The sequence below is a fragment of the Catharus ustulatus genome, chromosome 2 (assembly GCF_009819885.2).
Source record: "Catharus ustulatus isolate bCatUst1 chromosome 2, bCatUst1.pri.v2, whole genome shotgun sequence".
NCBI lineage: Eukaryota > Metazoa > Chordata > Aves > Passeriformes > Turdidae > Catharus > Catharus ustulatus.
This window is the reverse complement of record NC_046222.1, coordinates 94,242,204-94,268,323: the sequence shown is the minus strand read 5'-3', so window position 1 is coordinate 94,268,323 and position 26,120 is coordinate 94,242,204. Positions and strand designations below refer to the sequence as shown.

The following is a 26,120-nucleotide window of genomic DNA, read 5'->3' as shown; positions in this document are numbered from 1 at the left end:
TTTTTTTTTCTTACCCTTTGCAGTTCAGACTCTGCAGGCCCCAAGAACGTGAGTGTTAAAGCAGCAGCAAGAATAGGCTGCCTGAAACAGCTACAAGCAACTGCTCAAGGCTGGGTTGGTTGGGGTCTTTTCCCCTTGACCTCCCTCCTCTCCATTCAGTGTTTTGAGAACACCAGCGCACTGACTGATATAAATTACACAGGGACATAAAGCAGCTGCATCTACTTAGCAGAAATCACCTGTGTCCATGGCTCTCTGACAAGACAAGTTTATGCAAAGGGTGGGAAAGCAATGCAGGGGGCAGGTGAAAAGTCTGGGCTGTGCCAAGCTGGGAGCTGGGGGGGAAGAAAGCAAACAGGCACAGAGGCCAGTGGCACCTACACACTTACAGCACACAGATGGGCAAATACTCCAAATATAACTCAACGAGAGAGGAAGATCCAGACTCCTGCTCTAGAATGCACAGAGAGAATTAAGCTCTCTCCAGCTCCAAAAACAACCAACCAAACCAAACCAACCAAACCCCTAAATATTTTCTGATAATTTTTTTTTTTTTTTAAATAGGAGAAGCAAATGCTTCTCCACCACTCCCCGCTCCCCATCCCACCATGCCTGGAAGCATTGGTTGCTAACAATCCTATAGCAAACTGCTGCCAACAGCAGAAAAAGAAAGGATTCATTACAAGGAAATACATATGTTTGCACTTTTAATAATAGATTTTTAATAAGCTGTAGGAAATAGCAATAAAACCAACCTTATGATAATACAACAAAGTTAACCAAGTATTTCTGAAGCAACAAATTTGAAGACCAGAACTTTCTGGACCTCCCAGAGTTGAAAATGTAGCCTTATGGCCAGCTCCACAGGGATGACTCTGCCCATCATCAGGATGTGGCTACGAATGATTATACCCAAGTGCTCATTTCACGATGGAAAAGGATCACAATGAAAAAAAAAGTATGTCGGAATCCTGCAGACTTAAAAAATCAAAAGTAATTAAAACTATGCAGAATTCAAATCTACTAGAGATTTATCAAACATTTAATACAGAAAGCCTGAAGCATGTTGCTGTCAACTGAACATGAGAGAAATGTGGTCCTTTCCCAGCATATAGCTTAATCTGTTCCCAGGATGCACTTCTTTACTCACTAATTTCAGTTTAAACAGAAATGAACTGTGGATGTATATTTTAGCTAAATTACTGCCTTTCTTTAAACAGACCCTGGGTAAAAGGGGCATTAACCCCCTCTCCATCCTGTATGCTCAGTGCTGCTTATCAGCAAGATGAAGTAGTATCTTTCCAAAGCATGCCCTTTAATCCTTCTGGTGCCTAAATGTGAAGCCCCACCAGTACAATGCCCCCAGAGTGGGACATGTGTGGTGTGTCCATGCAGCTCTAATCTGCAATCACTTCCAGCAGACAGAGCATGAAACACAGCCAGTTAGATTCAGCAGAGCAGGACTAACAAGATCCATGTCCGAGGGCATGAGCCAAACACTTCAAGGGGTCAAGTTGGAAACAGGCTGCAATTTCAGCTCTTCCCAAGAACCTAAGCTGCTTTCAGCAATTCCTGTATGGGACAGGTACAGGACCAATCACTGGAAGGAAAAAGTGATTCCCAAGTACTTGAGTACCTATATTATTAGTGAATTTGCCATATAGGAGCAATTAACAATTATTAGAGTCCTTTGACCACCCAGTACATTACAGAGGTCAGCACCAAGCCCATCTGCAAGGACTACTTGCTTTTTTTCATCCAGTAAAAACTTCAAGAAACAGAGTGTCCTAAACTAACCACAGAGCAGCCTGTGTCTTCCCTTACTGCCTTTTCAGCCTGCTGGTACCACACACACTCCATGCGAACAGCCTTCCCCTGGAACCACTGCAGCTCCTCAGTAAATGAATCTTTGTCCAGATGGTGGTCTCAGCAGAAACTGCTCTAAGTACCTCCTAATACCTAAAAAAACAGACTTGGCTCAATCCTTCCACAACTGCCACCTCCTTGGAGATCAAGGGGGGACTGAGGTGGTGGGGGCTGGGGCAGAGAGGAGGGAATCTTAAAAACTAGATGCAATTATGGTTTTCCTGGGGGAAAAAGGCTATGTGAGTATATTCAAAACTGCAGATATCCAAGTGAGAGAGTTTTGATCAATATAATTTGTTGCCTGCTGCTACCAGGGAGAGCACTGCTTTACTATCCAGCATCTGAAAGACTGATTCTGGGATACAGGGGCAATCAGCATGTGGAAGGCTGGAGATGAGATCTACAGCAGTTTTTTCATCTTCCACTGCTCACTGTATGGCACAAAGCCATAGACACCCTTACACACTTCTCAATTCATCCATGAGGTGAAAAAACTCTGAATAGATAACTCATTTTACTTCATCTGGTAAACCTAGCAGACTGGGAAACAGTATAAGTCTGCTGTGTCCCTGCTCTCGCATCCACTCCACACCTGGGAAGGACAGCAAAAGCAGTTCATGGGCAGCAGAGTCTGAATCAAAGCAAATGGGTGAACAGCTCCCAAGGGGAGCGCATCACTCCTGTGCATGGAGTGGATCACCCCAAACACATCTGGGGAAGAGAAGCACAACCAGCAAGGAAAACTGTGACTAAGCTCCAGGCTCCAAAGGCAGTAACTCCACATTTAAAACTTCCCCCATCAAATGCTATTATCATCTAGACAAATTAAATGGACCATTTCTTAAGGCCATGATGCCCACACAGTCTCAGGGGGACAATCACACGGGCTAACCCACAGAGCCAGAGACGGGATGTGGTGGCGGTCCACGTGGAAGCTCCAAGCCAAGCTAATGAAGGCAGACCCACAGAGACAACCTGCCCTCCTCCCTCCATTCCCCTGCTTCCTCTTCAACAGCTGCCTAGCACCTACTGACTTACACACTGCCATTCAGCATTTACAGAGCCACTAGGCACCTCCTTGCACCTAGAAGCCCAAGAAACAAAAGTTCATGTACATTGCATGTCCTACAGTGAACCGTGCTGAGCATCTAAAAGTCACAACACACTTCCAAAAGGCCTAAGTGTTGCAATAAAGAAGTCAAAGCAGGATGTCAGGGGGTGACAGTGCTCTCCCAGAGGGCAGTGCTGGTAATTTACATTGCAGAAGGAGAAAATTTCAGAAAAGGTTGTTAAAAATGTGTTGTAACAAAATTTAAACCAGTCTGTCTTCTTTCATGTTTCTGATAGGATGTCTTTTTACCTGCCACACCCAATCTCAAAATAAGTATCAGCTAAACTACAGTTTATCCAACTCAACACTGCATTTTCCTCTCCTGAATAAAATTAACAGCCACCCCCAGTTTAAAAAGAGATTTCTTAAACTAACAGCTGCATCAGAACCAGCATTGAAATGCCTTGAGAGTTTCTGCTTAAACCCACACTTTGAAAAGTCATGATGGAGTTCATTTTCATAAATCTGAAGAGAGAAGAAAGTGAAATGCTTTGCTAGAATTTGTTCTGCATAAGTGTAAGAAAGGTACCCTCTGGAAATGTTTTTGCAGGATCATAGAGAGTATGAAGCCATTCTCTTTTTTAAAGAGCAGTCTGATTTTCAGAGGCTGTGTTTTAGGCTTAAAGGGACAGTTCAGAGATAAGATGACACTTGAATTTTGTTTTTTACAGTAAAGTTTCCCAGAACTCTATAATACACGTCTTAAGTACATATCCACACATTGGTTAAAGCCTTTGCTTTGTTTCTACTCTGTACCAACACTCGCATGGAGTAGTTTTATTTAAAAAAAAAACACAAAACAAAACAAAAATTCTAACAAAGACCACTTGATAACTTAATAGAAAGCTGTATTTTAGCAATGACTGCAAGCAGAGTAGAACAGAATCAGCTAGCCCACAGGTAGGCTGCTCTTGGATTAAACAAAGGTCAGAATATGATAGCAAGCCCTGTAGTCAAGGAGAGGTGCCTTCATCAAAAGGATAAGCTGAGACCCATACTTGAATTGGCACCAGTCACAAGGGGTTGCAACTCCTTTTTGAACAAATCTGAAGCAGACTTCACATGTTTTGCTACGGCAGGCAGACAGCACAGGCTGGGGTTTGACCCTGCACTCTTTTGGCAGAGTGGTGCTGCTTGTCCTGGGAGCACCACACCATCACACCTCTCCCCTGTTTGGTGCCCTTTTGTCCTTCCCACGCCAAAAGCCGGTCGTGCCCCATTTCTTCCCTCCTCCCCACCAAGAGAGAAACAAAGGGTGGCAGTCTCTAATGGCTCCAGACCAGAGATCTGGGGCTTGGTTTATTACATGCTTAACAGAGCACTGAATTACTGGTGGTTATTGCCTAGTTTAACTGCTTTTCTTAAAAGAGAAACATGAGCAAACAAGCATGTGTCATGAAAAAGCCCCTATTCAGACAGGAGCTGACAAGAGAAAAAGCATCCAGGGTTTATGAGTGTTTACTACTAGTTTTGCATTCAGGCACCAGCTGAAGTCACAGCAAATGCAAAGAAATCCCCACCTTGTCCACCACCTCCTTAGGGGGCTTGTCTAGCCCTGGATTTACCTCCCGAGGTTAGCACACATTAAGTACCCGAGGTTTTAAACCACACCAACTTAGCACGTGCCAAGGGCAGCATGCCTAGTCTAGACAAAGACTTTCAGGGCACTTTAGTGAGCACATCCAAATCTCACATCTTCAATCCCAGTGGAGACAGAAGCCCTGAGAAGAGAGCAGAGGGCATCTCCGCTCAGAGCTCCTCTGACTGATGGGGAACACCCATACTTCAGAAAATGGTACCACCTTTTTTCTCTGAAAGACAAGGGTAAAAAAAAATACCAGGTCTGCAAGCAGGCGTAACCTGAAGCTTGGGAACACACGTTTCCAATGACCAAAAATGAGAAGCAGGGGGGAGGAGAAGAGCAAACAGGCTCTCTTACTCTCATCTACTTAGTCATCTATTTTTTCATGAAACTTGTGAGGATTTCAGACCCATAACTCAAATCAAAACACAGCTGAAGTCAGCCCTGAGGTTGAAAAAGTGTTGAGGACAGAATGAAATGGACAAAGTTTCATTTCTTCAGAAACCCAGGGTAAAAAGAGACCACAAAAAAAAAATAAAGAAGTCACAGAATGCATGTGGAGCAACACATTAATGTAAAAACAAATACACCTCATTAATCTTGGCAGAACTACAGCAATATACCAGACGTCATGTGGATTTAACCATATCCTTTCTATTTGTTAGTTACAGTAATTTCACGAATACAAGCCGCAGCAATTTGACAAAAATTTTGGTGGAAACCCGGAAGTGCGGCTAATACTCGGGGGCGGCTAATATGTGAATAATTTTCTGACATTTACAACCCCAGACGTGCCAGCCAGGGCACCGAGCCAAGCACCTGCCAGTAAAAGCCGGCATTTCACAATTGTTACAAAGTGTTACTCTGTTGCCCTGGCTCCCTGCAGGCAGCATGGCGGGCGGGCAGAGAAGCAGGAGAGCTCTCATCTTCCCTCCTCTGCCTCAGCTCGGGGAGGAGGCGGGGAGCCCGCGCCGCCATTGCCGCAGCTCGGGGAGGAGGGGGGTGCTCTGCCCCCGCCCTCCGCCGCCGTGGCGGGAGCAGGGGGTGCTCCGTGCCCGGCCGGCGCTGCGGCGGGAGCGGGGCCAGGGCAGGCGAACCCAGAGGCGGCGGCCAGCCCCGAGCGGCACCACCGGGCTGGGCCACCTGGCCCCGTCAGCAGCCCCTAGCGGGCCGAGCCTGCACAGCCTTAGTTGAGCCAGTAAACCCCCCGCCATGCTGTGGTTCTGTTAGTATTTGGCAACTTTGTTGTACGCGGGTCCTCGCTGCGAATGACAGAGTGGCTTATATTCAGGTGCGGCTTATTTATGGACAAAGAACGAAATATTTGCCAACACCCAGAGATGCAGCTTATACTCAGTGCGGCTTGTATTCATGAATTTACTGTACTTTTAGAAGAAAAAAAAAAAAACAAAACCTCAGACAAGCCTAGAGGAAGAAATGCAAAGGATGACGAGTATAGAGTTTAGAGGAAGGGAGACTAGCAGGAGGAATTCACCCACATCAGATGAGTATGAAGGAAGACAGCAAGGACAAAACAAACCACACAAAGGGAGAGAAACCTGCCACCGCTAAGGAAAAGGGCAAAATCACAAAAGTCATTATGCAAGAAAAAATAAAGGACTAAGTCAAAGAAGTTAAGGACCCAAGGCACTTCCGAAAAGTGTTATTTCTAGAAAGAATACTTCTTTCTCTCAAGTCTGACACATGAACATTGTCTCAAACCAAAAATGTGCCAGCCTTTGCCCACACAGCTCTAACCACAAGCTCCAGAGCCAGGCTGACAGTCAGTTCAGTTCCTCTGACTTCAGCAGACATGATCTGTTCCTGGACAGTCAAAGTATTTCTAGCTTTACAAAAACAAAACCAAAAAAATCTAAGCTAAACCAGTACCCACCTCAACTGTGCACAGGGATTGCTTCTACCATGCTTTTATCCACCACATTTCTTCATCTCTTAAATGACATTTACATCTCTTAAATTATGAGCATACAGGTGGTTTCATAATCTGTTAAGGTTTGCATTCCTGCTGGCCTAAGACAGCAAAGATGTTCACTCAAAACATTCAAATCATGAAATCCCATGTTTGTTGAAGAGAAGTTTGGCTCAGCTGCTCACAAGACTATCTGCTGTCACGCAGAACTGTTCCCAAAATGAGGTGGTTTTGCTGATGGCTGTGATTCAGACCCAAGTCCCTAGTCATTTCAGCATGTTGTTTTTATCATCTTTCAAGGCTGCCCATAGTCACTATTAAAAGAAACCCACAAGATCCAGCAAAGCAGAGGCAAACTCAATCTCTGCCTTGCAAAGAAATGCAGGACTGAGCATCTTTGGAACAACCTCTCCACGTCTTGGAAAGACCAGCACCTCAAGGTGAGGTTATAAACACATCTCTCAGGGAAACACTCTGTACTGCTGCTGGGTGCATACAATCTGCACAGGAGAAAAAGGAATGGCCTTTGAAGATGAACAAGCTATTAAAATTTTACTAGGTGAAATGTTTACTGAAATAAATCTAGTCTTTTCCACTCTTGGTTATTATCGTAACACATATGGTGACTGACACACAATTAATGGAGCTTTAAACCAAGAGCTCTTGCAAGAAAAACACAACCCAAACTTTTCAGTCAACCTTGACAAAAAGGCAGGTTTTGGTAAATTTCAGCAACACAAGCGGCTTTGTGATATTCCCCATTTATTGGGCACTCTCACTCCCACAAATGAGCACCACCTCCGAGCAGAGGAGGTAAGAAGAGGCACTGCCAAGTCAGCAGCATCCACCACCACTGAGAGATCCACAAGCAGCCAAAGCTCAGTAGACACAACTACCACCCTAGAGGTACCATACCACCCACACCCTCTTCAGTGGGTTTTCATCTACATGTGCCATTTCAACAGCCAACAGCTGAGCAATGGCACCCACAAAAAGAATTCTTAAAGAACAAGGAAGAGGATTTGGGATTCTTCTCTTAAGAATCTCCTCTTTTCCTAAGAATAGGAATCCTACAGGGTGAACAGATTTTAGCAGTAACAAAACACTTTAATGCTCAAGTCTAATGGCTTTATTTCCAAACTCACAGGGATCTACAAACTATTTTGATGCCATCTTTATACATTGGAAATGCTGTTCACATTTCTTTTTCCCATCTTCTCCTATATGAGTTAAACACAATGATTAAAATTCACATTATGGTGCTACTGGGTCAAGAGATTCTCCAGCAATCTCAGGTGTCTCCAAGACCCAGTGCTTTCAGCACAGCTCTGAATCACGTAAGCCAGCAGGATCCCTCTCCCTGCAGGAATAAAGCAACCAGATACCACCCAAGGTGTTCCATCTGTCTGCCTAACCTTCCCTTCTCCTTTCTGCAATAGGAAATCCTTCTGATGGGGAGTACAAAACAAAACCTTCCCCTTTCCCACACAACCCAGTGCAACCACAGTATATGTATACAAAACATGCTTTCTTACAACACCAGCACACACTGACTACACACTCTGTTAGCAAAGAGCTTAGAGGTGCAGAGCACTCTAAAGCCAGTCCTGATCATAACAAGGACTTGATCTGTTAACAGTGGCAGTGTCAATGAGTGATTTCTTTGCCCATTTCTCTCATCCCTTCCCAAAACCCAGCACAAGCATTGCCACAACACTTGGTCCATGAGGAGGCACCTCCAAATTCAGCAATTAGCCAAAAGAAGTCTTCTCAATAACGAGTATAACTCTATTCCAGAAGAAGAAATTAGAACCCTCTTCCATTACCTCAAAGGAAACCTAAGGAAAGGTAGCATTATTCAGAACTGATTTACTGCCTCAAGCCATTCAGAAGACCATAAAGCCACTGACAGACAAGACAAGCAACTCATTCACAAGGGTTCTTTGATCTTAAATACCAATAAAATTAGGTCAATATTAAAGATTTTCATTCCTTGCCATATAAGATTGCAAAAAGACTAAGAAAAGCTTTTCCCATTCCTTCTTTTAACACCCAAGTTATTTAGCAAGTAACATTTCTTTCACATGACTTGAAACATTTTCTCCATATTCACTTGTCATCGCCCCAGAATTTAACTCTTGGTGAAAACACACAGGGGGAACTATACAGAGTGTTCACAGTCACCAACAACAAGTCAGATCAGAGAATTTCAGTGTGCTCCATATGGGAGAAAAGAAGAGCAAAGTACGCCTTTCATAACACTTGGATTACAAAAAAAAAAAAAAAAAAAAAAGGAAGAAAAAAAGAAAATATTTTTCATTTATTTGTTATTCAAAGCATTCCAGTGATTTTTAAGAGATGAAGATGAGAAAGCCTGTGCTGTCACTATTAATAGGTTGACATTCTTTCTTCCCCCACAAGACCACACCAGAAACACAGGCGAAGGCGACAAGTTAAGGGAGCCTGGAATCACGCCAGCTCTTCCAAACCCCAACTCTGCAGCACAGGGACTACTCCAAACAGGCCCCAGCACAAGCTCTCATATCCCAGACTCTCCCAAATGATGCACCTTTTGTTCCTTCTCTGCCACAGTACATCATTAACTTCATCTGCTGAAATAGCAGCAGCTGACAGGATAATCTAAGGATATAGCATCACCTTGCATTTTTGATTTAACATGCTTAGCTGTGTTAGGGTACCTTTAAAATTTTATTTATTTGCTTTCTAAAGCAACCAAGAGCTCTCATATGCAGCAGAAGGCCCCTGAAGCTATCACTGTAATGTGATATCTGCTCATAAATGTCAATATACCAATTTTAAAGGTATTAAAGCTGCTGTTTAGTCATGGTAAAATAACTTAATACCTTCCTCACCTCCGTTACAGACAGCAGTACAGTTAAATGTGAGCAATTCAGTTCAGGCCTTTCTGCAAAAGACAGTAAAGCAGAAAGCTCACCAACTGCAGGCCAGCACATAATTCCACCACAAATACAAGTAAAACAAGCATGGGTACCATGAGACTTGCTCTATGACATCCACCACCTAGTCACCCAAGGCTATTTAGACCCTTTCTCTGGGCAGTTTTAAGAGATCATGGGTCGACATGCAAAGTCTTCCCTCTTTTTGGCATGGGTAAGCGTGAAAACTGATCCCAGCCAGTTCTAAAGCAAAAGAAGGGATCTCTCTTGATTAAAGCACATAACTACTCTGTGTTCAGAGGTTTAGACTGTACCTCTGTCACATATTTCCTGGGGGGCTGGGAATAAATTACACCAGTTCCCCACCATACTTCCCTCTCACCTCCTTACCCCAAAGTAAAGCACAGTGGATAACCTGAGTATCAGAGAAGCACATGAGAGTTCCACTTCCTTCTGTGTTTATACAGGAGATTACCATGCAACTGAAAGTTCAGTATAACAAATGTTGCAGAATCTGAAACTTCAAGTACTGCAGGAATGTCTTCTGTAGCTGCTGAAGGAATACCCAAAATATTGTCTCAAAAAAACCCAAGAGTTAAGTAGAGAAGAGAGACTTGGATTTACAACAGGTCAGGATTTAAATACAAGATTCACAACCAGACTAAATTCTACTAGTTAAGCTTACAGATATGAAGAAGCAATACAACAACACAGGAAAAATAATTAAATAAAAATGCTTTTTAAATTTTTAATACACAGGTTTGATGGGAAAGGACATCCTACAGAGAAGCACACATTTGAAAAAAACAGTTTGAAGGTAGGCACTTAATTACAACACTTATCAACATTGAAAAGCTAAACTACCTCACCTGACAAACAGTAACCTAAATTAAATGCATTCTCTAGAGATGTATAGATGTATAATAGATGTATAATCTACTCGAACAGTAAAGATCCCAGTGCTGTGCTGAAGCACAGAGAGGAGACACAAGGCAATGACTACTTTTCACACTGGTAGATTTATTTCTGCAAAACTTCTGAAGGATCTGATTGAGAAAAGTTGTCTCATAAGTTACCATACTTCATATAAGAGTGCAAAGAATCCTGACTGAGGGCTAGCACATTCACCTCTTGGTACATGCAAAACCAGGCCACTTATGAGGGTTTTTCTGAGAAAATGGATGTTTCCCTTCCATGATGGGCAAGTGGGGTTTTACATGTCACTCACTTTCATATATTCACTTATAAAGGCATCTTCACTCCTACTATATATCCCACAAAGAACACAGACTGCAAGAGCTGTTACATGCATGGTACCAGGGTGGGGTGAACCTGTCCAATCTCAGACATTCAGAAGACATAAAACTGAGACATTCATCAGAAGTTCCCATTTCAACTAACAGACAAAGACTCAGGTAAAGAGCAATTTATCTCATCCTATGGTAGTTATCTCCAGAGGCCATTCCCCTGTCCTATTTCTCTCCACCAAGTCCAAGAGCACACAGCTCAGATCGGACAGCAAAAGGACAGTAAGCACGTTCAAAAGTACCATCCCAGCGCACTGCACAGAAACAAGATGTACATTATTGAGCATCTGTGTGTAAAAGTAGGTCTCACTACAAAATGCATTTTTCATCCATCAGGCCACCATAATATAACTGGAGATACACAGCACTATCAGTTTTTTGGGAAGCACAAAACAAATTTAATTAGGGCTTCCAGTCAGCAAATACCTCATCATTACTTGCAAGCTCTGCTGTACCAGTTCCCCCAAGAATTATTTTGATTATTGTAGCAGCTCTTGGCAGTGGACTACAGTTAAGGGTTCACCAGCATTTTGATTTTCTTTCTGTACCCCTATCTGTAAGGGTTTATAACTCAACTACAAGTGCTCCCTCTTGACAACAGCCTTGTAAGACGGGTATGGCTGTCCTTTTAAATTTTCTACTGATTTTCCTTTGGAAATCACAAAAATAAAGAAAAATAATGAACCAAAACAACACTGGGGGGTTGCCTGACTCTAAGATACATAAACCCAAGCAAGGCATAGAATACTTTATGATAGCATATTAAGACCCATAGACATTAAGCTTTGCTTTTCTGCGTTTGAAAACAAAACAACCCAATACCATTAGACAGCTGAAAGTCTAGCGAGCAAGTTTTGAGACAGGTTTATTTTGTTTTGAGCTTAGAGTTTAAATTGGAATCATGAAGTTTTGCCCACTGTCACTCTCTACAGCTACTCTCTCTCAATCCTGAGAAGAAGCTCTTGAAACTGCCAGAGCTTAACTGAAATTGTCGTATTTTTAAGACTTCAATTTTTAACAATGCCAGTCCCAGAGTGCATCATATTTGAGGTAAACCAACAAGAGTAAACTATTGCCTTGGTAGTCCACAGGAAGTTAATAAAACAGATTTGATGAAACTGATTATTTTGAGCTGCTGCCATTCTTTTACCTACCTAAGTAACACATTCCCATTTCATCTCTACTCTCTGGTGAGGTTTCCAGGCGCAGGAACTACAGGCAACAACTCCATACCATGGACTGGCACAACATTAGAAGACAATAACCCAAATATTTACACATAAAACCTGCACGACTTTCAGAGCCCTAAAATATCCAGTGAAACTAAGGGGTACTCCATGGACAGACAAACTGAAAGGAAAACCTCTTTTGGGGGTTAAGACATCACAGAATGGGTAGTCAAAGAAGAAGCAGAGGGATGTCACAGATAGATGTATGGACATGCATTTCCATGAGCAGAGTGGCACTAGAAGGAAAACCTCGGGAAGTAGGTACAGAGTGGAGCAGCACCACACCTCCAAAGTTGCAAATCTATGGTGCCCAGAGGGATCTCTTAGGACTTTCTCAACCAGGACAATGACAAGAACACTAGGCAAGTTGATCTTGCCAGCAGCCCCAGAGCCAGGGAGCTACTGGGGTGCTCAAGGCACGCAGGGGCAGGGGAGGAAGCAGGCAAAAGTCAGTGGCACACCATCAACAGCCCCAGCAGCTACATCCTGACCATAGCCCACAGCAGACCATCTTCAGGGCTAGCACTACCTTGTTCCAGGAAGAGAGTGGCCAAAGTTCATGTGGCTCCTCCAGCCACAGGTACAAAGGCATGAGTCACTGCAATCCCTGCACGGAGAGCAACTGTTATCAATGCACTATGGGACAGCTCCAAAGGGAGGTGACAGAGACGTACTAGATAAGCCCTACAATACCAGTATAACTGCATCCATGTTAGGAGTTTTACCACGTTTGCTGTTTTATTGCTAGACAGGCCAATCAAGACCTGTTGGCACTTGCAGTGTCCTATTTGTACAGTGATAATGACAGCCACAGTGCCAGAGCAACCCAGGGAGGTGTGGCTCTGGTGGGAAAGAAATATTTTGCCAGGATTGTTTCACATCCCCCAAAAGACATCCCTTATTCTGGCACACAGTCACAACACAGCTAGGTGGGCTACGGGAGGTCTCCTCAGCCTGGGCCATGCTGAAAACAGCACAAAACCTGTGTCAATGAACGTTCCCCTGGTGCGCATAAACCCAAAGCCTTGGCTGCCTAGTGAGCTGACATGGCTAAAAGCTAATCTATTTCATAATATATCTATTTTTAAATAACAATTATATGTACTAATATGTTTCTACTAAGAATTAAGGTGTCCCTTACTTTTTCTTATATTAGGCACTTCCCTGACTCCACACTACTTTTTCTTCCCCACAGCTATGAATAGTCCTCTAATTCATTCTCTATATTTAAGCCATATTCTCCTTCATCTTCTGATTTCCTCTGTAAATTCATCTTCAATAGACTGCTTCTCTCTGAATTGTCCTACTGTCTCTTCATAACTTCAAATCTTCCCATAGATTCCATCCTTCACTTGCAACTATGATGCAACGTAAAGCAGGAGGCCATAGAAGAACCTTTGGGAGATGTCAATACCCTTCATGCCCATACAGTTGAGCTGCACAGGGCATTAGAGATGCACCAATTTCTAAGTAAAGTGGAGAGAAGCCATTCCATCCATACCTCTATCTGATCCTTATGTGCCTCTGAAGTGCATATCCTCTGAAAGGGTGAGCATCTCCACTCCCCAGTCTCTGTGCTTTCACCCTTCTTTAGTGGTGCTTTTCACAGATTTCCCAATAGGCAGTAAATTAAAAGAACACCACTGAGGTCAAATTGTAATTATTCATTACACTCAGAACAGCAGATTTCACTCTGCTGCAGGACAGCAAAGCCTGGGAGAGCAGGGGAGTGCTTTGCTGGCAATCCTATCAAGTGTCCAGTCAGTATTTGCTCCTCTTTCAAAAAGCTGCTCTGTCCTTTTTCTTACACTGAAATAGATATCACATGAGTTAGGGCTACAGGGGCTCGTGGTACCTTGGAGAACATACATCAGGCCTTGCTCAGGACATGACAGGGGACCAGGAATGAGGTTTAGGTGGAGGTATCATGAGCTTCACAACAGTGTATCGGCAATTCAGCAGTACTCCACAGCTTGTAATTGGTGTCATATTTTTTGTGCCTCTGTGAAAGTGCTTCACAACGCATCCAAGGTAGAAAATACACTTTGGAAATAATATTGAGATGCAATGTCAAAATCCCCAAGCCCTCTATAATCAAAGTTGCCTCAAGATTTCCAAGAGGTAGGCACAATTGTGGGCTTTTTCCTCCTCCTTCACATAGTTGTCTGATTTTAGAGCCAACAGTACCTTTTCTTGTGCCGGTGCTAACCTGAGAAATAATCAGGGACCCATAATGTTACAAACAAAGTATTTGATAAGAGAACTCTTATGAGATCCCCTCCCAAATCCACCTCTCGTTCAAGCAAGCTGAATTCTTTCCACCACTTTCTGTGGGCTGAGACCCAAAATAAGGATGCAGATAAGGATCTTGCTGTAACTTTGACTACAGTCAAGCTCACATTGTGCAAGTCAATGCTGTTGAGCTTAAACACCAATGTCACCCAAAGCCTGGTGGAGCCAGAGTGTACAGTCAGAAACGCAAAATTAAAAAGCAAAAATACCACTTTCTTCCACAGAAAACAGATTTTAGGAGGGTAGGTATACAATGTACAGGGCTAAAATTTCTCTTGCAACAGCAAGTACCACTTGAAAAGATGACTAGAACATAATGTGTATATACAAACACATGGTAGACCACATGATAAAAGTTAAATAGCATTCGAGTCCAAAAATTTATACTAAAAAATGTATATGCTGAAGGCAAGGAAGTGCAAAGGGTAAGCACCTCTTACAATGCTGCATTGCCTTTGGGGACGTTCCTCTACATCATTCCCTTGGGTGGGAGGTGCAGACCTGCCATCATCATAGAGACCAGAAGAAGGATTTCTGCACTATCAGGTCAAGGCTCTGGTGCTTGGAAGTTAGACAACATGCCACCAAACTACATTACATTTCTAAGAGAGAATAAAAATTAAGTAAAGAATGGAAGGTGTACATCCCTGGTTTTCTCCTTTCTTCACTATCTCAAAATGACTAAGAACCCCTACTCCAGATTTTACAGATAAAGCTCACCTTTCTCATGCCTGGTGCAAGAAGAGACCTTGGTGGGGAAAACCATCCACCCATACAAGCCCAGGGAAATGACCCCTACCATTGCCATGGGGGAGAGAGCCTACACATGAAAAAAGCAAGGAGAGAGCATCAGATGATTTCAACTGAAATTTTATCCACACCAGTTGTAATTTCTTCCTATAGAAAGTTGAAAAAAATGTGTAGGAGTCAGCACAAAACTCTGGGCTGGATCTTGTTACATCCATCACCTCGAAGCCCTGCACACACTCAAGTCCCAGAGTCCTGGGACTCTTCAATGAGTTCAAAATAAGGAGTCTCTGCCCCAGGAGTTTACAAAAGCCCCACATTTTGCAAACAGACAGATGGGACCAGGGGAGGAAGAACAAGAGGGACATGTGGTTACCCACAACTGGCACATTGCTTTCTTTTCTCTTTTTCTTTTTTTTTTTTTTAATAAAAATAAATATCAGTAATCCCCACTGGCCACCTGCCTAGCTTTTGTATATTTAATTAAGAAGGATTTGGGTGATGGAGAACTGGTCAAAAGTTCAGTCAGTTTAGGGGAGGACAGGAGAGTAAACATCTAGCTGCAGGACTCAAAAAAACACCAATATTCCAGCCGTTGCCTGGTCCTTCACAATTTCTAAAACAGCAAGGTCTCACTTTGCAACACAATCCACAAAAATTCAGAAGAGTAAGGGAAGAAGTGCAATTCGTACTTAAGAGATCTGGTCTGGACCAGTTCCTGAAAGCCAGTGAGCTCACTGATCCCCAGTACAGTTTGTCTTTATAGTGATAAGACTGGAATTGTATTCATGTTTAACAAAATCATTTGAATCCACAATGATGTCCCTTTAGCAGTGAGAGAAACAAAGGGGAGAGAGAGCAGAAAAAACACCCTTAACTGAGGTACTAGAGAATACCAAGAACTGTCCTATCTTCCTACTCCCTGCAACACAGTCACCTAGTAAGACAGAAAGTCCATTAAGACAAAAATAGGGTATCCTTAGCGTGGGAAAACATTTAGCCAAGTTTTAATTTACTTTCAAATCAGCATTTAAACGATCACATCTTACATCACTTCCTTTTACGAGCCAGCAGTTAGACAATACACATCATTTACATGCAGTTTTGGAAGGCTGCAACACAGATCAACAAAAGAAGCCTTCACTATGAATTAACTATTACAAGGCTCTTAGAAAGTCACTCCAGCCTATGTTAAGGGCAATTAGGAGTATCATCCCTAATTTTCATCTTTCTGGCACACTCCTGTTATGCCTTAGAACTCCCACAAATACATCCTTCCACTCAAGCCATTGCTGCCACAAGACAATTACGATGTCTGTGAGATGTAACAGCACACTCACAATGGTTAAAGTGTTAGATGTCTTTAAAAACAGACATATACACAACAAAAGAGAAAGTGATTGACCAAGTTAACACAGGTCAGTCTCAACAGCAAAATTACAAAGTTTTATGCCTCTAAGAATGATCAGATGATAGAGACCTTAAAATTTTTAAAGCATTGAACAATTGCCTTTAGGCCACAGGTAATTTTTGCATTAAAAAAAAATACCAAAAACCAGAAGGGAAGCAAACACCCAGTTAAGACCTTATCTTGAGACAAATTCCAGGAGTGTTCTCATTTGGTGCAAGCCCAACTTCATATTATGCTTACTGCTGGATGTGAAAAACTAAAATCTAACCGCAGCAATGTTAAAAATGTTTCTTCTACTACTTGCAAAAGATCAAAAAAAGCCCTTAAGGCAGCCGATCACTGGTGAGCTGGCTACAAGTCGCAGTTACGCGGCGGCGGGACTGGGCTGGCTTAGGAGGGAAGGAGAGGTGCAGCACATCCGTGCTCCTGCCCAGCCACAGCACAGGCCGGCGGCGGGCCCGGAGAGCCCCGGTCCGGCCAGCAGCAGCACGGGTCCGGCCACAGCAGCAGCAGCAGCAGCAGCAGCGCGGGTCCGGCCACAGCAACAGCAGCACGGGCCGTGCCGGTGCCGGCCCTGCCCGGCGGGGCCCAGCGGCGCTGGCAGGGGCGGGGGGGCGGCCCGGGGCTCCCCGCCCGCCGCGGGCACAGGCGCGGCCCGGGCCGGCCCGCACACGCCGCTCGGCTCCCGCCAGCTGATACCGGCCTAGCCAAGGGAAATTTCTCCCTCCCAACGCCAGCGCTGGCCTGGGACTCCTTAGAAGTGTTAGAACGACCGACCCAGGGGGTTCTGCGGCCGGTCCTTCCCGCCTCGGAACGCTGCCGGCTGTACTTGGCAGCGTTTAACCCTTTGCTTTCTCTCTATAACCTAAGTGCCGCAACTTCCATGCCATCTGTGAAAGGGAAAACAACTCTCATTCCCCAGGATTTCCGAGCAGCAGTGGAGTGCTAGGCCCCAGGACGAATGAGGCAGTCCTCGCTGCCCCTTCCCCTCTGCTGGGCAAGGGGCTCCCCAAAACGCCCCTTTCTTTTACCTACCCAGGCCTGGGGAGCCTCCTCCCCCCACCCCAATTAATTCATCACTGCATAACAAGCTGCTCTTGACACATAAGGCTTCTTCACACAGAAGAGGTGTAAGCAAGGTTATGAAGATGAAAACCATAAAAACTCTATATAGATTTCAGAATCATAGAATCACAGAACTGTTTGGCTTGGAAGGGATCTCAAAGATCATCTAGTTCAAGCCCCTTTGTCATAGGCAGAAATTTCCACTAGGCCAGGCTGCACAAAGCCCCATCCAACCCAGCCTTGAACACTTGCAGGGATGGGGCATCCACAAGTTCTCTGGGGAACTTGTTCCTGTATCTCACCACCCTCACAGTAAAGGATTTCTTCCCAATAACTAATTTAAACCTACTCTCAGTTTAAAGCCATTACCCCAATTCAAGCACAGTAACATAAAACTTAGTATTTTTACCACCTCCCAGTGAGGTCCCAGGCCCACAGTAACACTCCACCTAAGCCAACCCATTTAATGCATAAAATGCGGGAGTAACTCCACTTGCATTTACGTGCCAAACATCCAAGGGCTGCCCTCACATTTCATACATGTATAAACATCTATACACCTACATATAGCGAAATAAATAGCTAAGGTAGAACTAGCTACAGAAATAACACTAGCCAGATAGATGAGCTATTTCCAGCTAGCTTAGCTAAGGCAAGGAGGAGAGAAAACAGGGCGATTTTCTGCTTTTCAACAGGTTGGCACAGTCCCCTTGCCACCGCTGGTGGCAAGCTGGCTCCCCGGGCAGGCAGGCGACCTTGGGCATCACCGGCGGGTGCATGAGGCAGACAAAGAGATAACGTCATGGCCTCCCCGCTCGCTCCGTGTCCTCCCCGCAGTGGCAGGTAGCCAGCCAATCCCGCTCCCGGGTGACATCATCGCCGATGCCTGCACACCAATGTGGAAGTACATCAAACTACATCGCCGAGCCCGGCTCCTCAAAAGCAACCAGCAGCCCGCCCCCCCACTCCCCTGGGATGCCAGACCGCTTGGAAGGGAAATAAAACCATCCAGGAAGAGGGATTTCAAGAAGTGGTTGCCGGGTAGGAGGAAAGCGGAAGGCAACAAGCAAACACAGCGTAAACACGTTTTTCCCTCGGTTATGCAGTTCCTATGAAAGCCCTCACAGCAAACATCTTTGGGTGTCCCTAGAGCATTTTTCCTAGCAAAAAAAAGTGACCAAGAAAAGTTAAATACTATTGCAACAACTTTTTGATTTTTTTTTTACATAACTTCATTAGTTTAAAAAGAAAGATGACTATCATAGCGAGGAAGTTTTTTTGTTTGGTATTATTTGTTTACATACAGCCCTGTTAGGTGTCCACATTATCAGTGTATGTACACAAATGTGGGCAAATGCCTAAGAAGGAAGAAGCAGTGCCAACCCAAACTTCAAGACCAATTCAGAATCCATTACTGTCTAGCAGGCTCTACAGCAAGAAAGGAGACTGCCTGTTGCTCCCCATTATCACAGTGACACCGATGCCCTTAGACATCAGGTGTTCATTCAACTCTTCCAAGACAATAAATGCATGTGCTCAGTTTCACTTCTAATGCTAACTATTCTGGGAGAGCTCTACCTTACTGAAAGAAAACAAAATTTAAAATTTCTATTGTCAAGACTGGTAAACTAAAGAGAACTTTGCTAATTAACTCAAAAGCATTAACAAGTACACTGAGAAACAGTGCACTAAATTGCAATAATTAACAGGAGAGTTTCAAGCCACACATTCACACCCTATTAATTTTTTTTAATATGGGTTCAGATGATGCAAGCTCTGGGAACAAATGATTACAGAAAAAATTATGTTGTTTCAAATGGCAGAAAATAAATTAAATTGTCGAAGTTGTGTCAAAGTCCAGCCTTTTACTCATCTTCCCCCTCTCCTGTGGCCTTTTGAGCCACATTCTTTTTTCCAGCTTTATACCAACAGCAGCAGCCTGGCTATTCCAGCTCAAGTCTTAAAAAGCAACTAATACACTGAGCAAGCAGACTAATTCTCCATCAGGAAAGCTGAGGTTCATGCCCTCAAAACAAACTGACATGTGTTTCATTTGCAGAAGAGGCACCAAAGCGCTTTATTTAGTTACTGGAGCTGCAAGCAGCAGTATCTTGCCATCAGGGAAACTCACCAATTACACTCCCTTGTTTATAAGCAAAAAGAAAAACAAAACAAAACAACAACAAAAAAAGCAACCAAAAAAATAAAACAAGCAGCTAAGCATCTTCATCTCTCGCCTTCTCTCTCCAAATGCATCTTGCATTTCTACAGATCTACAGGCTAGAGCCTCCGATCTTTAGCCAAGTATTAAGTCTGTGTGAATAATTAGTCATCCTGGTAGCTAGCACTCACTGCAAAGTCATGCAAGCTTAAGATTTGTTTGTTCCACTGACTGCACACTAAAGGGGAAAAAAAGAAAAAAAGAAAAAGTAGGCTAGTTTCACACCCACATGGGCACTCTCTGATTTCTAGTTTTTAAAGTCATACACTTGTCAAACAGGTTGTTCTGGGAATTCTGATTTTCACAAAATAAGCTTCTCTGCTTCAGTCACTTATTGTTGTCACTCTGCACCCCTTATCTCTGGACAGCCCATCAGATGCACTCGCCCCCAACTCCATAGCTTCAACACTCTGAAGGATTTCCAGCAAGGAAGCTGGGTGACAATTTTAATTAAGGCCAATGTCTTTGTCTAAAGGCACTGCAGCAGCACCAACTTCCATAAGGATTTCCAGCAGCAAAGCTGAATAAGCCTGTGGACGTGTTTGTATAACTCATACAGACTGACAGCGTCCACTTGGTTTGGTCATTTCTCTGGAGGGAGCACAGAGAAGAATAAGGACAATAAAGGCGTATTTCATCATTACAGGACGGGTACTTGGGAGAGTAATTTGTACCCATCTGAAAAAGCAGAAGCCGAGAGGCTGACAAACTTGACAAGGCCAGCAACAATGACAAGGGCAACACTTCTACCACCCCTCACTATTCCGGGTGCCAGCGCGGGTGGCCCGCTTACAGCCGTGTGCTCAGCCCGGCGCAGGCAGCGGGTACCCTCTGGAAAATCGGCAACAATAAAAGGAGAAGAAATTCTGACACAAACCTTGTAGACTTGCCCGTACGTGCCATTGCCAACCACTTCCACCAGTTCAAAAATCCCAGCGGGGTCCTAGGGGGAGGAAGGGGCAGAGAGGGCGGGGGAGGAAAGGGGAGAAGAGAAGCAGGGTTACATTTTTGTTCAGGCGGTGGCTGCTGGCAGAGCCCAGCCAGCGAACCCGGCTGCTGGCGGCGTGCAGCTGTTGCGCCCTGTTTTTCCACGCACATGCCAATACATGCAAACAAAGGAAAAGCAGCCCAGGGCCCGGTCCCCCCGCCCGCCCCCGCGGGAGGGCTCCCCACATGCGGCCGCGGCCCCCCGCGCCCCGGCACCGGCCCCGGGCCCGGCCGCTCCCACCCCACCGGCCCCGCAGCCCCGGCAAGGGGCGCGCCGGCCCCGCGGGGCCCCCGCCCCGGCCCCGGCACTCACCCGCAGGGAGGAAAGGTCGATATCCACCAGACTTTTTGCAGGAGAATCGTTCGCCATTTTCCCGTCTCTTCTCTTTTTTTTCCTTTAATATTTTTTTTTCTTCTCTGTTAAATAATAGCGAGGCCGCTCCCCCCTCCCTGGAGCAGCTGTGAATTGCGCGGAGCTCCTCTCCTCCCTTCCGCCCTTCCCTTCTTCACTCCAGCCCCGCCGGGTTGAAACTCTTCAGCATTGGGAGGGGTTGGCGGGGGGGGGTGATGGATAGATAGATGGATAGTGGGAGGAGGGGGGAAAGGGAGGTGAAGGAAGGGAAGGAGGAAGGAGAAGGGGTGCTGCGGTTTGTCCGTCCGTCCGTCTCCCCGAGCTGCGCTGCGGGGCTGGATCCCCCCGAGGATCCCGGTCGGTGGGTGAGCGGGTGAGTCGCTGGGTGCCCGCGCGTCCCCGGCGGCAGCGGGCTCACACCATGTCGCGGCGGCGGCGGCAGGAGCGGCGCCGGTGCCGGCAGCCTCTGGCAGCCTCACGATACACCCCGCACCCGGGCATGGCACGGCACGGCTCGGCCCGGCCGGCGGCGCTCACGCCGGGAGCCGGCAGTGGCAGCTGCGGCCCCGCTCTCGCATGGGGGGGCGGCTCACGCCCAGCGCCGCGGCGGAGCCCCCGCCGCCTCCGAGCCCTTCCCGCGGCGCTGCCCTCGCATCAAACGGCGCCGGGCACCGGCGGGCAGGGGCTGCGCGTCCCGGCGGCGGCGGGGCAGGGGCGCGGGGCTGGAGCTGGGTGCTGCGAGCCAGACAAAGATAGCCGGGGAGGAGGAGGAGGAGGAGGAGAAGGAGGAGGAGAAAATATACTGCGAGCGGAGAGAGAGAGAACAGCTCCCCCTTCCCTTCTCCAACAGGAAAAACCGGCGGAAACGCGCCCGCACAGAGCACTGCTGGGTAAACTCGCGGGGAGAGAAAGAGAGAAGGGAGGGAGCGAGCGAGCGCAGGCGGGGAGAGAACCGGCCGCGCAGCCTGCCCGCCCCGCCGCCCAGCAACAGCCCCACGGGGCGGGGGCGACCCAGGGCGGCCCTTGCTGGGCTGGGCTGGGCTGGGCCGGGCCGGCGGGAGCCCCACGCGTGTCCGCAGCAGGGCCGTGCGGCCGCCTCACCGGCGGCTGCAGTGACCGGCCCGCGCTGCCGCTGCCCCGCGGCCCGGGCAGGGACGGGGCCCTGCAGCCCCCGCCGCCCCTCCGCGGGACAGCACGGTCAGCGCGCGTCTGTCGCGGCTGGTGTTCACCGTGGGGTGAGGATACTTTCCCGTCCCCGGTGAGATGACAAGCAAGATGTCAGTTTCCCCCTGCCCCGAGACCCCAGGCCTACAGGAAACACATTCGTGTCCCATTAAGAGATTTCTGCAGAAAGAGACCCCAATCCAGACCCACAGAACCAGACCCATCTCTCATATTTTAACACATCATTTACTGACAGAGCTGTCTCAGGCTGCCTTCCCACCCAGAAGAATCCTCCTGCAGAATTTGAATCGCGGAAAAATCTCATTAACCTCACTTGAGCAAGACACATCAGGCGGTTGCACACAGGTGTAAACCTTGGCAGGATTTGTTTCTCATTGAAGTTCTTCATCACACTGATACGGCAAAAATGTTACCTGCTTGCAAGAGGTCGCGTTATGTTTCCTGTGGGAACCAGGGTTTTCCTCTCTCTTCTAATTTAACCACAAAATTACATATACATAGCTATAAGTATCACAGAAACATACTTTTGAAACAAAGCAAACCTGTTGAGCAGAAAGTGTAAGGATAAATTACCATAACAGTTTAATGGCATGCTTCATTTTCACTTCAAGTGTAGATACAAAGAAAGGAAACTCTAGCCTAGACCAGGAAACTTTTTTCTCTGTACAGGAACCTATGGTCAGGAAAAGGCAAATAATTTCAAATGGATCCGGTGCTGTGTCTGCCCGAGTGCATGCACAGGAGTAAGGTCAAGTCTAGAGATGCAGTAGGTTTTGAAAAGTGGATTTCCATAAAGATTTATTATCATTGGCCTGGTTTGCATTACATGCCTTATTTAACTCAGCCTTTTTATGTGTAAGAGAAGCCTTGGTAGGTCAGATCCATTGCCCGTCTGTCCCAGCGTCCATCTCCAGATGTAGCCAGTAGTAAATTCTGAGAGAAGATCACAGGAACACTTTAACCATCCATTAATACTTCCCTGGCTTATTCTTACCAGCTCTGTACAGCTCAGAGGGTTCTTTAGCAGCATTCGGTGTGCTGCATTTAATTTTTTTATTATATTTTCCTTCCATTAGATTGCCTGTTTACTTTGTGAATTCATACATGCTTCTAGCTCTTACGGTGTCCTCTGGCAGGGAGTTCCAAAGCTGAGCTAGCATGTTATCTGGAGACCATCTTTTGCTAGATTAAAAAAAAAAAAACGCCGTGCTGGTTCTTGTTTTGGAAGAGACACCAGTGATTTCCTATCAATTTTCTTCATTTTATTAATTTTTTAGAGACTTTTGGTATGTCATCCCCTCAGTTTTTGCCAGCTACCAAATTCTGGTCTTTTTAGTGATACTGTGAAAGGAACTCATTCCGTATTTGCTCTTCATTGAACCATTTCTGCTTCTAATGCCTTCCTTTTTAAGGTGGGTAAAAGGATTTCCATATCACGTTCATGCTGGGTTCCCCGTGCAGCATCATAGTGATGTACTCATTTCTAGTCCCCTCCTGATCCTTCCTTTCTTCACTTGAGTATGACATACTTGTTGAGTATGACATTTCTGGGGAATATGTGTGTTTTAACTCCAGAATCCCCTTCTGCAATGTTAATACTACCTCAGAGACTGTTGTTGTGTGTTTCTGAATGCTGAAAGGTTTTCAAACCCAGTATATAACAACTTTCTTGTGCCTCTGAAAAGTACAACCCAGCTTTTTTAGAGATGAGGATCTGAGACCTAATATGTATTTTCACCATTCACGTTTTAACCAACACATTGTTTCACCAGACCTCTGATGTGGCTTCACCCCAGTGTTCCCTCTCTGCTTTGAGCTTTTGCTTTATTACAGTGAGTTCAGTTCTTTGGTGTGTTTTAGTATTAATCTAAAGACTGCTAAAGTGCTAGCAACAAGATTGTGAATTCTTAAAAAGTAAGGAATCTTCTAACTTTAGGGAAAAATAGTTTTCATAAAGCAGTAAATGCCACAAGAGAGCTTCCTGCTAGTTCCTAGGGTGATACACCACGCCGCCTCACTTTGCTTTTCCTTCCTACTCAAGTGGAGGGATGAAAGGCTTGCTTTCTTGAGGAAGAAGCCTCTTTGGCTACAGCCAAAACCACTCTGTTCACATGTTCATCATGCTTTTTACCAGCTCAGTGTACTTACCCAGTGTGAAGGTCTAGAGGTCAAAAATCCAAAGTTAAACCACTGGAAAGAAGATGAGCGGTCTGTTTTAACTCTTCCTCATAGTGAAACCAGCAGTCCTGAAGGAGATGGAGTGAGACAGCCATCAAAAATCATAATGAAGGAAAGGCATTTTCACCCCTGTGGATTGTCACTCCACAGAGCACACATGGTGTTTTTAATGACAAACTTCAGTAGAAACATCAAAAAATCTGAGTCCACGGCATCCATTTGGGAACAAAGCAGGAGAAAGCTGGGGCATGTGTGCTGCTTTCCATCACCTCAGACACAGCTGCACCCATTTCTGCTCACTGTGCTGATAGCAGTGAAGGGAACAGAGGAGTTGGAGCTCCCTGAGCAGTTTCAGCATCCCTGAAAGAGGGGTCCTGAGCCTCCCTTTCTCTGGCCATTTATTCCTATTGAATGGCACCGCATCCCTTGTGTGGTATGAGCATTCCTACAGCTGCGTAGTGAGCCAGGACTCATAGTAAATCTAGCCCACAAAAGGAAAATAACTTTTAATGTTAGTATTGATCAGTTCCCTGGGCTGTTTCATCATGTGCCTCCTTGAGCAGTTATGTTAACAAAAGGGAAGCAGAGGGGTCACAGACTAAGTGGAGGGCAGGAAGTGTAACCATAGCATTGCCTCTTGGTTGTGGCTGTGGCTTAAGCCAATTTCAACTCTCAGTGGACCCATAGGGGTAAAACTAGAGAAACTTCCTTCCTTACTGGAAGAGACACCGTGGGAGTAATGGGAACCCAACATTTATGTTGTAGCCACAAAAGAAATTCCTTGCCATCTATTTTTTTTCAAGTTCTTTGAAATTGTCTTTGTTCTATAATTTTCCGCTTTTAATGTGCTGGGGCCCTAATCACTGACCAGAGATGCAGAGGTCATCAACTGCACTAACTTTTTATGAGCTTAATCATCAACAGTATTCAAGGAGATGAGTAAAGAGACAGGAAGTTCTGAATTTTCATTTTGTTCTACTACTGATTCATCCCATAGCCTTGGGGCATCTCATTTCCTGCTTCCACTCCCGTTCTCTGTGTGGAAAATGGGAGTGATGTTGACCTCCTTTATAGCTTGAAGTGTTAGACATGTGCCCCATCATACTCTAGGGAAATGGTTCTCTCCTTGGCTGAAACAATCCCAGAGGGAGGCTCATGCTAGGGTGATAAGTAACAGAGGACAGGGTAGTGAGTGGGGCTGAGTGAGGCTTTGCGTAGTCCAGCTCTCCTGCTGCAAGTGGGATCCCAAGAGCAGAGGGAGGCTAGGAGACTGTTCTCCTCATGCTATTTATTACAACACATACTGGGAGCAGATCACTTACAGAGGGATGCCACACAATCAGCCTCTCTCCAGCTTAGGCTCCTTCCTGCTGCTCTTCCACCAGCCCTATCTCACACCTCCATGTGAGAGCTGCTCTGCATGATCACTGCCAGCACACCCAGGTTCTTTCAATGCTGCATCTTAATGTCATATGGGGTGGACACGTTCCTACAGCTCCAGTTGCCCAGTTGCACCCACACTGCTGCTGGTGACATCCTGCTGCTTCCCACTCCTCAGGATACTGCCCTGCCTCCCAGACTGATGTGTTTCCCTCATTCCAGCACACAGCCAAGGCTCAGGCTGGACAGACCCAAGATGGGGACGCACATGCAGATGTTGATGTAGGTGACACAAGTTGCACAGGGCCAAAAAAGGAGCAGCTTTCCACAGTCCCTGTCCACACCCTGGCTGGCTTCCT

At 45.6% G+C, this 26,120-nt stretch overlaps 1 protein-coding gene across 8 annotated transcripts in view; it reads right to left on the bottom strand.

Moving 5' to 3' along the window:
* Positions 1-21,483, bottom strand: part of MAP4K4 (mitogen-activated protein kinase kinase kinase kinase 4) — a 163,764-nt gene extending 142,281 nt beyond the window's left edge. For 3 of the 8 annotated variants that reach the window (XM_033051119.2, XM_033051121.2, XM_033051122.2), the window contains exons 1-2: positions 20,980-21,482; positions 20,557-20,622 (exon numbers count right to left, since the gene is read on the bottom strand). In XM_033051119.2, coding sequence (XP_032907010.1) covers positions 20,557-20,622; positions 20,980-21,036 — 123 coding nt within the window. In that variant the 5' untranslated portion in view covers positions 21,037-21,482. Of the gene's footprint in view, positions 1-20,556; positions 20,623-20,979 lie in introns of all 8 variants that reach the window. The other 5 variants (XM_033051123.2, XM_033051124.2, XM_033051120.2 and 2 more) reach the window with 4 other exon arrangements.
* Positions 21,484-26,120: the final 4,637 nt, after the last annotated feature.